Raw genomic sequence first — 15,488 nt, 5'->3', positions numbered from 1 at the left:
ACGATTGTTTTCGTCTTCCCTCGGTTCTTTTAAATTTCCTTCAATCTGTGTCCTCTGGTTAGGCTATGTCCTGCTCCCTTTTATTTGACAGTGCCACTTAGTTGCAGGAATGGTGCTGGTCTCTGTATGGACTTAGGAGGGTACACCCTGTACCTCTGTCAGATTCAATTTTCTCAGATCTAGTGGTCTGTAGAAGACCTTCTTGCAGTTCTTTTGTGAAGAGCTTTCCAAACTTTTTGTCACAGCCTAAACCAAAAGACAGATCCTCATGCATTCTAAAGAATGTGAGCAAGCAAACGTTGGTGCTGTTTTTTTGTTTTTGAGGTGTTCTCATTGCAACTTTCTAAGCCCCCTGATGTTGAAAACATGGAACGCTCCTCCGTCTCCTGCCCCCTTGTTCCCCCGACACACGTGCACGCACACACACACCCCCGCTGTGTTCTCCCCTGAGCCAAATGCCTTATTGGTGTTGATAATAGCATGGGTTGGAAGGATGCCTGTGTTTGTAATAGCTTTGTTTTCACATAGTAATTACTGTTGCTTGCTGTGTGATTGGAGAGCACTGTAATCTCCATTGACGTCTTTCTCCTCTCACACTTAGGAAGCTACTCGAGGTTCTGTGGCTGTAGAGGAATTAAGCCCAAGTGAATTGCAAGCTGTCCATTCCAGACCACTCCATGATGTTCAAGGTAAGGGTTACAAGTACCTGTTCTTGTCTTTCCAGCGTTCTCTCTTTTTGTTCCAACAAGAGGCTCGCATTAGCCTTCTGTGTTCATGCACTGAGGACCCAAGCTGTTTCACGAGAGAATAATCTGAGAAAGCTCAATACTGAGGCGAGCAGGTGACCAAAGGCTCGGTCAGAGAGAGAGAGATGAAAGAAAAGTGGTTGAAAGATTGATGTTGAAAGATGGCTGAGGGTTTGTAGCCCAAAAGTAAGCATTCTTTTATGCATGGGTACAAACTGAATGATGTGTTGGCCCAGGTTCAGTTGTTGTTGGAAGCATATTATTAAACTGGAGAGGGTTCAGGAAAGATTTCACAGGATACTGCCAGGACTGGAGGGTTTGTGTTATAGGCAGCAGCTGCTTAGGTTGGGACTTGTTTGAACTGAGCATAGGAAGTTGAGAGGTGACCGTATACAGGTTTATAAAATGTTGAGGGATATAGATAAGGCAAATAGCCAAGGTCTTTACCCTGGGGTTGGGGGAGTTCAAAACTAGGGGGCATACTTTTAAGGTGAGAGGAGAAAGATTTGAAAAGGGAACAAGGGGCAATTTTTTTGTTTTAATAGCGTGTAGTTCATAGGTGAAATGAACTGCCAGAGAAAATGATTGATGCAGATGCAATTACAACAATCAAAAGACATTTGGATGGATATATGGATAAGAAAGGTTTTGGTGGATATGGGCCAGGAGTAGGCAGGTGGGACTAGTTTAGTTTGGGATTATACTCAGCATGGACTGTTTGGACCGAAGGGCCTGTTTCCATGCTGTATGGCTCTCTGACTCTGTCTCTGCATCCTTGTGAGCTGTTTTCTCCAGAAGCTTCCCCCATTGCCATTCTGGATGGAGGACTGGCTAACTAACGGAAGACCGAGTTGGGATATGCAAATTGTTTTCAGGATGACAACCTGTAACAAGTGTAGTATCACAATGATCAGTCCTGGAGCCACAATTGTCTCCAATATATATCAATCACTTGGATGAGGAAAGAAAATGTACTATAGGAAACTTTACGGATGACACAAAATTAGATGGAAAAGCAAGTGCTAAGGATGACACCACAATCTGCAGGGTAAGTGAGTGGACAAAAATGTGGCAGATGAAATACAATGTGGGGAAAATGTGAGGTTTTGCAATTTGACAGGAAGAGTAGAGGAGCTGAATATTCTTTAAATGGAGAAAGACTGCAGAAATCTGCAACATGGAGAGATTTGGGTGTCCCTCGTCATGAATCTCAAAAAGTTAGTATCCAAGTTTATTGGGTAACACAGGAGGTAAATGGAATGCTGGCCTTTATTTCAAAGGATATGGAATATAAAATAGAGAGGTATTGCTAGAACTAGACAAGACACCAGTCAGACCACACTTGGAAACCTATGAACAGTTTTGGTCCCCTTATCTAAGAAAAGATATCCTGGCATTGGAAATGCTTCTGACTTGAGATCAACAGAAAAAAGGCTGGAGAAGGCAGTCTGTGCTTTCCTGGACAAATCAAGTTTTTATTTATTGTCTCAATAATTGGGTTTGTATATGTGGAACTTGTGTTTATTTGAACAGCATTCCAGTAGAATTTTGTTTAGTTAGGAGTTAAGGGGGAATTGTTCAGGTAGTTAGTAGTTCTGTTAATTTCTTCACTGTTTGGGTTAAATAAATAAATTGTTGCTTGTTATTTATAAAGCGGATAAGGGGTTTTCTTTCTTTTAACTTTTTTTTAACAGATTAGGCGAGGTGAGGTGAGTTTCTCTGGGTATTTCAGGTTTAATTACTAGAAGGGTACCTCTACTCCCGTCATAACTAGTTGATTGGGGCTTATGTTTTGGTTTAATTATCAGAAGAGTTCGACCTTCCCTTCCTAACAGGTTGGGGGCTCAAGTTTGGGATCTGGCTGGTTCATGTATGGGATCTGAATGGATAAGCAGACTTGCGTTTAAGAGTCTTAGATCTTTAAATAAAACTTCGGTGAGAAAAAAATCTGTTTAATTTCAGTTACTTGTCATTGGTTAAATCAAAAGTGAGAGAAATGGCCTTAACGTTGCTAAAGAGGTTCTGGGGTATGAAGATGCTTCCCAAATTTGCCAGGAGAGTTTAGAAAGACAGAGGAAGGATGTACTTTTAGATTTAGCAAACAGGCTAGAATTGAGTTTAATTAGGGATAAGAGGAAAGATGAAATTGTAACAGTCGGTCAAGCATTTAGGTATACCAGAGAAATAGGCAAGTGCAGTGGAGTTAGAGAAAAATTAAACTGAAAATTAGACAACTGGAGTTAGAAGAGAAAGGGAAAGAAGAGCCATGTTAGAAGATAAAGCGAGGGAAGGTTCTTAGCAGGGCAAAAAGAAGAAAAAAAGAAATGGAAAGAATGTTCGAGTCGGAAAAGATGAAGTTGGAACTTGAAGCAAAAAGACTTAAATGGCAGAAGGAAAAGTACAAGATAGAAGTGAGGATGAGCAAACTCTTTGTGGCCAATAGCCTAGTAGGGAGATATAGAAATATGCCCAAACATTACCAAAATTCAATGAAAAGGATGTTAGGAGCATTTTTTGTTTCCTTTGAGAAACTTGCTAGGCAGATGTATTGGCCAGAGACTGCATGGGTAATGTTGCTCTGCCTACCAACTTGGTAGGAGTTTAGTGAGGTGTTTGCAGTGCTGTCAGAGGTGGTGTCAAGAGATTATAAAGATGTCAAACAGGCTATTTTGAGTGCCTATGAATTGGTACAAGAAGCATATAGACAATGGTTCAGAAACATAAAGAAGGAACCAGGTCAGACTTGTGTTGAGTTTGAAAGAGTTTTAAATATAGCAACTTCAAAAGGTGGGTGAGAGCTTTAAAGATCGAAAAGACGTATGAGGATCTTGGAGAGATTATTCTGCTGGAGGAGTTTAAAAACTCACTTCCAGAGACGATAAGAACTCATTGAACAGAAGTTCAAACAGCAAGAAAAGCTGCAGAGATGGCGGATGAATATATATTAGTGTATAAATCGAAATCTAGCTTCCAACAGCAATTTCCTTCTGTGAGGGATAGAAATAGGGAAAGAGGGAGATCTTCCAATGAAAAACACAAAGTAGATCACACTGGGAACAGTTTACCATATGTGAAAAAAGAAACCCAAGAGGGTGAAAAGGGAGGTGAAAGGCCTCGGGTGTTTTCACTGTAATAAGGTGAGACACACAAAGTCACAGTGGTGGTGGTGTAAGAAAGGCTCAGGGAAAAAGGATGTAGTAAAAGATGCTAAACAAGTGGGATTAGTTTGAGATAGTGAAGGAAATCCCAAAAGGAGTCGAGGAGCTGCAGGACAGTGCACAGCCTAATTACAGGCTATATGGTGAGATGGTGCCCCATCTCCACCTCTATGGTCAGGTTTACTCAGGAAGAGCAGGGGGGAGAAGGTAAAGAAGTTAAAATATTGAGATACGTGAGCTGGTCAGTCTCTAATAGTAAGAGATGAAAGTATTTGCAGTTCTTCTGAAATGTTACCCGAGAGAATGGTAATCTGTGGAATAGATGGACAGATTTAGAATTCCCTGTGTAAGATCAGGCTGGAAAGTCCGGTCAAGACTGGGGAGTGACAATGGGAGTGATTGAAAGAGTGTCTATTCCAGGAATACAGTTTGTTCTTGGAAACGACCTAGCCAGATCCAAAGTGAAAGTGATGCCCATTGTAGTGGAGAAGCCAAAGGAAAACCAGGGAATTGAGGAGTTAAAAGAAAAATAACCAGAAATTTTTCCAAACTCTGTGGTAACAAGATCCCACAGTCATAAGCTACAGCAAGAAGGAAAAACAAAACAGAAAGATGAAGGAGTTGAGGTCCAGTTAGCTGACACCCTGTTTGATAAAATGGTAAAGGAAAAATCTGAACAGGTAGAGGATCAGGCAGAGGTGTTTACAACAAAAGTTACAACAAAAAGATGAGACAATAAAAATCTATATCATAAAGCCTACTCTGAAAGGAATCAATGTATTCCCGAGTGTTGCTATCTTAAGGATAGAATCCTAATGCAAAAATAGAGACCTCGGCAGGTTAGTGCAGACGAGAAAGGAGCAGAAGTTCACTAGATTGTGTTGCCGGAAGCATACAGATGGAAAGTATTATGGGTGGCACACGAATTAGGTAGGAGGTCATTTAAATGTGAGGAAGACTCAGGTTAAAATACAAAAGCATTCCTATTGGTCTGGATTGCGTAAGGATGTGGTTGACTTTTGTCGTACCTGTCATTCTTGTCAAATAGTAGGAAAGCCACAGGCAGTAATAAAACCAGCACCTTTGATGCCAATTCCTGCATGTGAAGAACCTTTTTATGTGGGTTATTATTGATTGTGTAGGTCCCCTCCTTAAAACCAAAAGTGGGAACCAGTATTTGCTAAGTCTGCCCGGTTTCCGGAGACCATTCCATTACAGAACATCAAGGCAAAAAGCGTTGTGGAGGAGTTGCTTGCTTTCTTTACCCATTATGGCCTACCCAGGGAGATTCAGTCAGACCAAGGGTCCAATTTTACTGCTAAATTATTTGAGGTGGTCATGGATAGTTTAAGTGCATGCCATCCTGAATCCCAGGGAGCATTGGAAAGGTGGCATCTGACACTAAAGGCTATGCTGAGGGCAAATTACCAGGATTGCCCAAACAATTGGGATAAAGGTCTCCCATTTATGTTGTTTGCCATTACAGATGTCCCAAATGAAGTGACGGTTTATTCCATCCAAGTTGATATTTGGACACTAAGCAAGAGGGCCTTTAAAATTAATTAAGGAAAAGTTGATGGATCCGAAATCAGAGATCTCACAGTTGTATTATGTACCTGAAGGGTGACAGAGATTAAACAGTGTGGGAGAATTAGTTAGACAACATCATTAGATGCTGTACCATCTTCAGAAGCAAGAAGCAGATGATAAGAAATCTAAAATTCGGATGTTTGGCTGTGGGGATAAAGTATTGGTGCTGATACCAGTGATAGGAGATCCCTTCAAGACAACCTCGCAGCACTTAAACTCAATTCCCCTGCCATTGAAAGCCAACACACCATACGCCTTCTTTGCTACCCAAGTTGATAGGGTTGTAATTTTGAGGCATCTATGGATGTGGACCCCAAGATCCCTCTTCCTCCACACTACTGAGAATCCCGCCATTAACCCTGTATTCTGCATTCAAATTTGACCTTCCAAAATGAATCACTTCACACTTTTGGATGGGGATGACTAATAATACAGTACATGAGGTTGAAGTAGAGAATGCTGTTCCAATGAAACAACACCCATACAGGCTTAATCCTCTTAAAGCTGCACAGGTACAGAAGGAAGTAAAAGAGATGCTCCAAGAAGACAACATCGAGCTGAGTCAAAATGTGTGGAGTTTGCTGATCATATTGGTTCCCAAACCTCATGCTACTCAATGGTTCTGTATGGATTATCAGAAGGTCAGCACTGTAACTAAATCAGACTCGTACCCAATTCCAAGGCTGGAGGACTGTGTGGACAAAGTTGGACAAGCCACTTCTCTCTCAAAGTTAGACTTACTCTGTGGTTACTGACAAGTACTTTTGTCAGAGAGAGCGAAGGAAGTTTCTGCATTTGTAACCCCAAACGAGCTGTATCAATTTAAAGTAATGCCCTTTGGAATGAAGAATGCACCAGCCACACTTCAAAGACTTATGAACAGAGTTTGTGGCAGGATTAACTAATCGTGCTGTCTATATAGATGACTTAGTGATTTTTAGCTGTTCGTGGAAAGATCACATGGTGCATTCGTTAGAACTTTTTGAAACAGTACAGGAGGCAAAACTGTTTATAAACTTAACAAAAACTGAATTTGCGAAGGCGGAAGTGGTATTCTTGGGACACAACATCGGACATGGAAGGATGACCCCGAGGAACGTGAAGACGAAGGGAATCGAGGAATTTCCAAGACCATCCTCTAAGAAAGAGCTGCTTTGATTTTTGGGGCTGAGTGTATTGTAGTGGAAGTTTGTGCCAAACTTTAGTAGTGTGGTGGTGCCACTGACAGATTTACTAAAGAAGAACACAAAATTTCAGTGAACAGAACAATGCCAGGAGGCATGTGAGAATTTAAAAGCAGTGTTAACCACCGCACCAGTTTCAGCCACACCAAATTTCTTGAAACCCTTTAAAGTCGCTATTGATGCCAGCAACAGTGTGTTTGGAGCTGTGTTGATGCAGGAGAATGATGGAGTTGAAAGGTCGATTGGTTATTTTTCAAAGAAACCCAATATTGATTAGAGATAATACTCCACCATTGAACAAGAGTTGTTGAGTTTGGTACTGGCCATACAACATTTTGTTTGTAACATAAACATCAATGTTTCGGGGGACAGTTGTGCATACAGACCACAAACTGCTCATCTTTTTTGGGAAAATACAACACTGTTTCATTGGAGTCTTATGTTACAGGCTTTTAATGTATAGATTGTACGTGTTGAGGGTCGTAAAAATGTTATTGCAGATGAGTTATCGCAGGATTTAAACAAAATGTGTAGATAGGATAGAATTGGTACAGTTCTATGGTGTGTGTGTGTGTGTGTGTGTGTGTGTATATAAATGCAGAATTTGTATGAAATGTGTAACTTTAGATTACTGACCTACATATCTCATGATAATGGTGTTAGGATTTAGAGTGAAAAAAGCCATCGTTTCATAATGATGGCTCATTATTTTTCTTAAGGGGGGAAATGTTGCGAAGTTGGTGTGTAAAATTATGAAAAGCGGAGGGGGAAAGCATTGTGTCGTCCCTGTAAAAGATGGGTTGTTTTTTTTTTTTTTGGTGTTTAGAGCTAAATTGGATGCCTGCACAGCAGCTTAAAGTGCAGGTGCATAGAGTGCTCCCGAATTGAAACATTTTGTATCGAACAGCCAAACAGCATTTTTATAAAGACGACAAGTCTCTTCAAGCATTGCCAATCAATTTAAACCAAGCCCTTAGATACTAAAAAACCGATCAAATTTAAATCTGATGGTGTTGACAATCTAGAACCAATCTGATTGTAAAGAAGTGGATAGGTCACCAAGGGTGTAAAATTGAAGACATTTGGAAAATCAGGGAGAGCCAATAGCCATCTGAAGCAAAAGTAAATCCGCCATCTGAGAAATAAATTTGACACTCTCAAAACAAAAAAGTTAAGCTCTCCTTTTTTTTTTTAAAAAAAAAGAACCTTCATAGGTACTACGGCATTTTTGTTTTAGCTTAAGAGTCCTCACAAAGGAAATTCTAGAGAAAATATCCATGACAGCAAGATCAGCAGAAGAAAGACGTTTGTGACTTGAGATCAACAAAAGAGAGGCTGGAGAAGGCAGCATGTTCCAGATGACACAGTCTGTGCAAACCTGGAGAGATTAAGTTTTAATTTATTGTTGTCATATTCATTGGCTTTATATTAGTGGGACTTGTGTTTATTTGAACAGCATTCCAGTAGAATTTTGCTCAGTTAAGAAATAGTTAGGAGTTGGGGGGAAATTGTTCAATTTGTTAGTAGTTCGGTTAATTTCTTAACTGTTTAGGTTAATAAATAAATTGTTACCATTTATAAAGTGCATGAGGGATTTTCTTTCTTTTAACCACTTTTAACAGGTTAGCTGAAGTGAGCTTCTCTGGGTGTTTCGGGTTTAATTATTAAAGGGGGACCTCTACTCCTGTTTATAACAGATTGATAATTAAACCAAAACACAAGCCCCAGAGGGGTTCAACCCCCCCACTTCCTAACAAAAGGAATGAAGGGTTATGGAGGAAAGGCAGGAAAGTGGAGTTGAGGATTATCAGATCAGTCATGATCTCATAGAATGGTAGAGCAAAGTGGATGGGCCATATGGTCTACCTATGTTCCTGTGTGTGTTACGGTCTGAGGGTGAAAATTGCACCTCGCAGACCGGCCAGCTGCTCTTGATAGAGTCACTCTAAGGGTACAGCAGCTGCCAGGATGACATCCTGGATTGGCAAGTGAGCCAGACTGCAGATTGTTCGTGGCGGCAGGGAATATGCAGGGAAAGGTTGTGGGGTATGGGCATCGACACTGAGGTTAAAACTAGTGATCATGTGAGTTTGCTTCTAACAGTGTTTTACCTGATGCAGCAAGGATGATGTTATCTTTCATAACATAACAAACTAGATTTGGATATCAGGGTATTGAAGTAGCAGCTAACTGTCATGTATAAACATGACATTCACCGGCAGATAAGTGTCTGTGTTTATAGCATCAAGCTAATTAAGTTGTAAATGAGAGTATGCTTTCAGTATTGTGTCATGTTTCAAGTGATCCCAGGGGAAGATAGATTCTGAGACCTTTATGTCCTCAGGTCAAATACCATCATATATCATGTCTCTTAAAGGTATATTGCCACACTGACCGAGACACCATACAGTGTGATGAAGCTCTTAAGTGCTCATTAAGTGGCCTAATTACATGCCCTTGCCACCTCTAACTAAACCATTGGAAAGGATGGGAGTTAATGTTCCTGTCTCCCCACTCCTGCCACCTCTTCTGAAACTTGGATGTCTGCCTAATGCTGGAAGCTGAATTTAAGAACAAATTATAATTGGTAAATCTTAATACTGTAATGGGATATGTGTATCTGAGACCACGGCTTACTAAATGAATATCCGATTGTATTACACTGGTTATATAGGGTGGATATCTGAGCTAACGGAACATGATGAGGGAGGTATCTGTGGCCTGCTGCCTGTGTATGAAAATGGTAGAGAGTTCTGAATGTGCCTTCTTTCCAAGTAACTTTTTTTATTAAGACGCTTCTCCCCCAACCCCCCCCCCCCCCCCCCCCCCCGCCACCCCCAACCCCAAGCATCAATTGGTCAGTTGTAAGGGAGCTCTGCAGGATGTTGGAGATAAAGAGGGAGTTAGTAGGCAACTCATCATTAGGACATCCCAGACCTTGGTGATCGAGGGTAAATCCACGACCAAAGCAAGTCTGAGAATAAAAACAGTGAAAATGATCGGAATATTCTTCAGGTCAGGTCCCATCTGTGAGGAGGGAGGAACAGGTTAGTTTTACAGATGGCTGACCACTTGTTAGAACTCCTGGAGATCTAGCTTGCCTTCTGAATGGGGTCCTCTGCTGGGATACTTAAATAGGGGAGCTAATCACTGTCAGAAACTGGAGATTGCTCATTTGCTTCACATACTAATCCTGCTCTCCTTTCCAGTGATCAGCATCTGTCCCTTTCCCTCGGGGCTGTAGTTATTTTCTCACTACTTCCTGATCCCATAGTAAGGCTACCTTCTGCATAGATTTTGAGATCTGATTGAAGTTGTTCCTTTCTATGCTGCAGACACCTTGGACAATTGTGACTTTGTTCCCTTTCTGTGCTTCCAAAAGTACATAAAACAGGCAGGTAATTGAAAATCTTAATGAAGTGGTTTTATTGGAGTGAACTCTGAGATGGCAAGATTGAGTTGGAAAGTAGCCTTTAGTTTCAGTGGGTTGATTTCTGATGCCAGTAATTTGTGTCAGATGGTAACATGCGTTGTCGATCTCTCAGCAGCAAATTATCAGTCTCCTGGTTGTAAGATTCAAGATCTACTGAACCTACAGAGGTAAAACTTGATACAGTCTCAACTCCTTTTCGTTGTTCAACCTGTTGTTCAGTGTGTTTTTGAAATTGTGGAATATGCAAAAACTGAAGGTCTTTGTACATTTATCCCCCTCACCACAGAACCTTGAATACTGAACAGGACATGGAGGTAAGTTGGGATTGTATGTTATTTAGTTTTATGTAAAATGTCAATATTGAAATGTTCCAAAATCATCATGTTTAGACTAAAGCTCGCTATTCGACATCTGTAAGTAACTCTCCTGCACGTTCTGCACATTCCTGTTATGTGTCTGTTTAGAGAAAGATGGCCAAAATATTTGTGTGAGAGTTGGGGGGGGGGGTGGGGGTTGTGGGTTGTGGGGAGGACAAGTGTCTAGGATTCTTCTGGAATCTCCAGGATTTGAAGACTACTTTCCCAGAAATTGGAAGCAGAGAACAAGCGAAGCAAAGTTGTTGGATGTTTATGAAGGAAAAACAACACGAAAAGTCCTTTTCTTTCCTACATCTGTGTATCAAATTGGGTTCGAAGACTTGTACTTACATAGCGCCCCGTTTACTCAAGTGTTCCACACCCAATGAAGTGGAGGCCCAGCTTAATTGTAGGAAACAGTATCGGAGGTCAGGGGGTGGGTAAAGTGGAGGGAATGCCAGCAAGAGGAGGAGTATGGGGAAAGAACTGTCTTTTTAATGTGGTGATTGATTATAACATGAAGATCCTGTGCTATCGACAACTCTGTTTCTATGATGCTGTGACTATTAATTGGGTCACACTGAATGCGCACAACAATGGACAACTACAGACAACTGGTCTATAGTTCCCTGGCTTTTCCTCACCACCTTTCTTAAATAATGGTGCTACATTAGCAAATTTCCAGTCTTCCAGCACCTCACCTGTGGCTATTGATGATACAAATAACTCAGCAGGGGGCTCAGCAATCACTTGCCTAGCTTCCCACAGAGTTCTAGGGTGGACCTGATCAGGTCCCAGGGATTTATCCACCTTTTATGCGTTTCAGCACACCCAGCACCACCACCCTCTGTAATACGGACACTTTTCAAGGTATCACTATTTCTTAGTCCAGGTTCCCTATCCTCCTCCACGGTAAACACTGATGCAAAATACTTGTTTAGTATCCCTTCCCATCTCCTGCAGTTCCACACTGAGGTGGCCTTACTGATATTTAATGGGCCTTATTCTCTCCCTAGTTACCCTTCTGTCCTTAATGTATTTATAGAAACACTTTGGATTCTCCTTCTAACCCTATTTGCCAAAGCTATCTCGTGTCCCCTTTTTTCCCTCCTAATGGGACTAGATTAATTTAGAATATCTGATTGGCATGGACGAGTTGGACCAAAGGGTCTGTTTCTGTGCTGTACATCTCAATGACTCTAATAACCAGTTTGGATCTTCAACAATGTTGTTTATGTAGACCAAGACAACAGGAAAAAAATCTCCTGCATTAATTCAGAGACCCCGGATCATTTATGCTTCCCTTTGGGACAAAAAAGGGTCTCTGCTTTCAATTCTTGCTCAAAGTGCAACTCTCTGGGCAGGGTAGATCTCTTCCAGTACCAGGCTGGGGTAGAATGTACATGTGGCCATTTCAGGAGAGAGGTGTGGGGCAGAGCTATTTGGAGCTGGGAGATAATATGGCAATTGATCATCACCCACTTTCCACATTCACTCCCATTCCCATGCACATGAATTCAACAGAAACGTGCCTCATAACTTTAACATTCCAAGTAACTTTTTCTCTCATTTGCAGGCTGAATTTCTCCGATTTTCGTTAGCTTTCAAGTGCGACATCTTTACTCTCGATAAGAGATTGCGGCTGGAGGAGCGATCCAGAGATTTAGCTGAAATAAATTTGAAGAAAGAGATTGAGAAATGTCACCAAGCACTGCAGGTCAGCACTGAGTTTGTTGAGTGACCAGAGTTTGATTACCTGCTCCACGACATCATTTCTGTGCTCCGCTCAGACACCGCAAGAAAATAATTCCAGCATGTGCTCTCTGCGTTGCACCTCGCACCATGTTAAGTGCTGAACAAATGCGGGCACATTAGTGACCTGCAAAATTTAGCCTTTCACTGACTTACCCAAGTTGTCAAGTCTCTGTCTGTCTCCCCATCGCTCCCCATCTCTCTCTCTCTCACTCTGATATCCACACCGCCCCCCTCACCATTACCCACTCCAATGGCAGGCTGGTGGGATACCAGAAGGATTGGTGCTTTTGTCATGGCTATTGGTAATCTCTATAAATGAGCTGGATGTGAGGATCAGTAATAATATTTTCAAATTTGCTGATCACAAAACTGGCTTGGAACATAAGTTGTAAGGTGGCTTCAGGAGGATTTGACAGGCGAAATGAGTGAGCTAGAACATGGCATGTGAAATATAATGCAAAGTAACTTGAGAAAACTAAAAAGCCAAATGTTTCTCAAAACGGTGAGGGTTTGGGAAATATGGGTGTCTGATGTAATCCTTGTTCATGGGTTATTTTAAAACTGGCATTTTGGGTGTAGCAAGAAATTCAGAAGGCAGGTGGTTTGTTGGCCTTCATCACAAGGGGATTGGAGTCCAGGAGTAGAGATGTCTTACTGCCGTTGTATAAAGCCCTCGTGAGATGTTGCCTGGAGCATTGTAAACGGTTTTGGTCTCCCCACCAAATGAGGGAATATGCTTGCTGTAGCGAGAGTGCAACAGATTAATCCCTGCGTCAGTGGGATTGTCTTATGAGGATAGACCGGGGTAACTGGAACTGTATTCCCTGCAGTTTCAAAGAGTGAAAGGCAATCTCTTTTTGGAATTTAGAACATTTTTTACAAAGTGTGGCAGCATGGATATGGGTACGATGTTTCCCTTGGTGATTCTGGAACCAGGGGACGTTACCTCAGGATAAGGGTCAAACCATTTAAGACTAAAATGAGGAGGAATTTCTTCACTCAGGATGGTGAATGTTTGGAGTTGTCAAGCCCAAAGCACGGTGGAGATTTGATCTACGAGCATGTTCAAGACAGAAACCAATGGTCTCCAAAAACCTCATGATAACAAGGAATATGGAGGTGCTGCAGGAAAATGGCATTGAAATAGTTAATCAGCCATGATTTAATTGAATGACAGAGAGAGATTGATGGACTGAATGGCCTGTCCCAATGTTCTTTTTCTTTCCTCTCAGATAGTGAAGCCTCTGTGTGAAGAACAGCAATTGCTGGAGACCTTTGAGAAACTAGAGCAAAGTCTTGAGATGCTCACACAGACGATCAGCCGAGTGGCCAGCCGGGCTGAAATGTTAGGAGCCATTCACCAGGTGAACATTTGGTTGTCTTAGTGTCCGTGATCCATGTCAAAGCCAACCGTGCTGGCTAGTGTCTCAAAATTCAGCTTCACCCAACAGTTGCATGCTGTTGTGTAATATGCAAATACCACGCTGTTCTACTTTTGCTTTGATGGTTTTTTTTAAAATAAAAACACACAACTGGTACATTCTCTGCAACACAGCAGTCCAATTTCCAGTTTAATTTCTGCTGCCATCACTCTAGAATGAATAGCTTCCTCCTGCTCCCGTGCCGGTTAAAGTTGAAATTGTGTGTGTGTGTGTAGTTTTACATGTGTTGCGTAACCAATGCACTGAATGTTATTGCTAATTAGGAGATGCGGGTCAGCAAGGCTGTTGAAGTTATGATCCAGTATGTTGAAAATCTGAAGCGTATGTACGCAAAGGAGCACACAGAACTGGAAGAAATGAAGCAGCTTCTTCAGAATGGCAATGCCGGCAACTCATTCAGAGAAATCCAAGGTATGGTTGACACCATTTGGGAGTTGAGTGCAATAATTTCTTAAAATGCCAAAACAAGCTGTTTCCAAGAACCATTTTAGACCAATGTTTGGTAGGTACCTGCATTTGACAGTTATTACAGGAGTTGCTAGTTGGATGGCTGTACCACAGAGATGAAAGGTCCTAGGTTCTATCTCTGTCTGTGCTGTTTTAAGTGGAGCAGTTATTGGGAATGTAGTTCAACTGTCCTCCACTACAACTGCAGAAATTTTATTCACAATGCTCAGTCATCTGTTGCTCTTAATCATATAGCAATCTGCTGGAATTGTGTATCTGCAGGAATCTGCTTCCTTGCCCCTCATGACCAAATAACACGCAACTGCGTATTTCCTGAGCTTGCATGTTCAGTGTTCCCCAGTGTATTGGGATCAGTGTGTTTGGTAGTGAAGAATGATGCTGGGAAAGGGAGGATAATGCAGGCTGTAATACTACTGGAGAATTCTGATGTTCTCTTGCTTAACCTCCTTTTGATTTTTGGACCATTTGTAGAGTGTGAGGACATGTTTGGAAGTTAGACCTCGATACTCATGGAAATGAAAAGAGGAAGTTAGAATAGATCCATATTAACATAGGAACAACACAAGAACAAGCCCTTCAACCCACAATGTTGTGCCAAACATGATGCCAAGTTAAACTAGTCCCTTTTGCCTGCCCTTGGTCCATTTCCTTGCATGTTCATGCACCTATCTAAAAGCCTGTTTTAAATGCCCCTATCATATCTACCTCCACCACTACCCCTGGCAGCGCATTGCAGTCTCCTACCACTCTATGTTTAAAAAAAAACTTGTCCCTCACATCTCCTTTGAACTTTCCCCCTCTTACCTTAAATGCATGCCCTCTATTAATAGACATTTCAACTCAGGGGAAAAAGATTCTGTCAATCCTATCTATGCATCTCCTAATCGTATAGACTTCTATCAGGTCACCCCTCAACCTCTGCCACTCCCAGAGAAAACAACCCTAGTTCATCCAGCCTGTCCTTGTAGCTCACACCCTCTAATCCAGGCATCATTCTGGTAAATACAAAGCAAAAGAGCTGTGGATGCTGTAAATCAAGAACAAAAACAAAGTTGGTGGAGAAGCTCAGCAGATGTGGCAGCATCTGTGAAGAAAAAAATCAGTTAACATTTCGGGGTTCTGAGGTAGGGTCACCTTACCCGAAATGTTATATCCGATTTTTTCTTTTCTTTTTCTTCTTCACAGATGCTGCCAGACCTGCTGAGCTTCTCCAGCAACTTTGTTTTTGTAGCATTCTGGTAAACCTCTTCTGCACCCTCTCCCAAAGCCTCCAGTAATGAGGCAACCAGAATTGAAAGTATGGCATAACCTAAGTCTTATAAAGCTGCAACATCACTTCCTGATACTGGAAGGCGA

The 15,488-nt window shown here is 41.6% G+C and overlaps 1 protein-coding gene across 4 annotated transcripts in view; it reads left to right on the top strand.

Moving 5' to 3' along the window:
• Positions 1-15,488, top strand: part of irag2 (lymphoid-restricted membrane protein) — a 156,201-nt gene that overhangs the window by 123,825 nt on the left and 16,888 nt on the right. For 3 of the 4 annotated variants that reach the window (XM_048610271.1, XM_048610269.1, XM_048610270.1), the window contains exons 29-34: positions 602-689; positions 10,224-10,278; positions 10,398-10,425; positions 12,044-12,184; positions 13,455-13,586; positions 13,928-14,075. In XM_048610271.1, coding sequence (XP_048466228.1) covers positions 602-689; positions 10,224-10,278; positions 10,398-10,425; positions 12,044-12,184; positions 13,455-13,586; positions 13,928-14,075 — 592 coding nt within the window. The remainder of the gene's footprint in view (positions 1-601; positions 690-10,223; positions 10,279-10,397; positions 10,426-12,043; positions 12,185-13,454; positions 13,587-13,927; positions 14,076-15,488) is intronic. The other variant, XM_048610272.1, reaches the window with a different exon arrangement.

Source organism: Rhincodon typus, chromosome 22 (assembly GCF_021869965.1).
Source record: "Rhincodon typus isolate 14 chromosome 22, sRhiTyp1.1, whole genome shotgun sequence".
NCBI classification, from domain to species: Eukaryota; Metazoa; Chordata; class Chondrichthyes; order Orectolobiformes; family Rhincodontidae; genus Rhincodon; species Rhincodon typus.
Note: the sequence above shows the minus strand (reverse complement) of the source record. Positions and strands in the feature narration are given on the sequence as shown.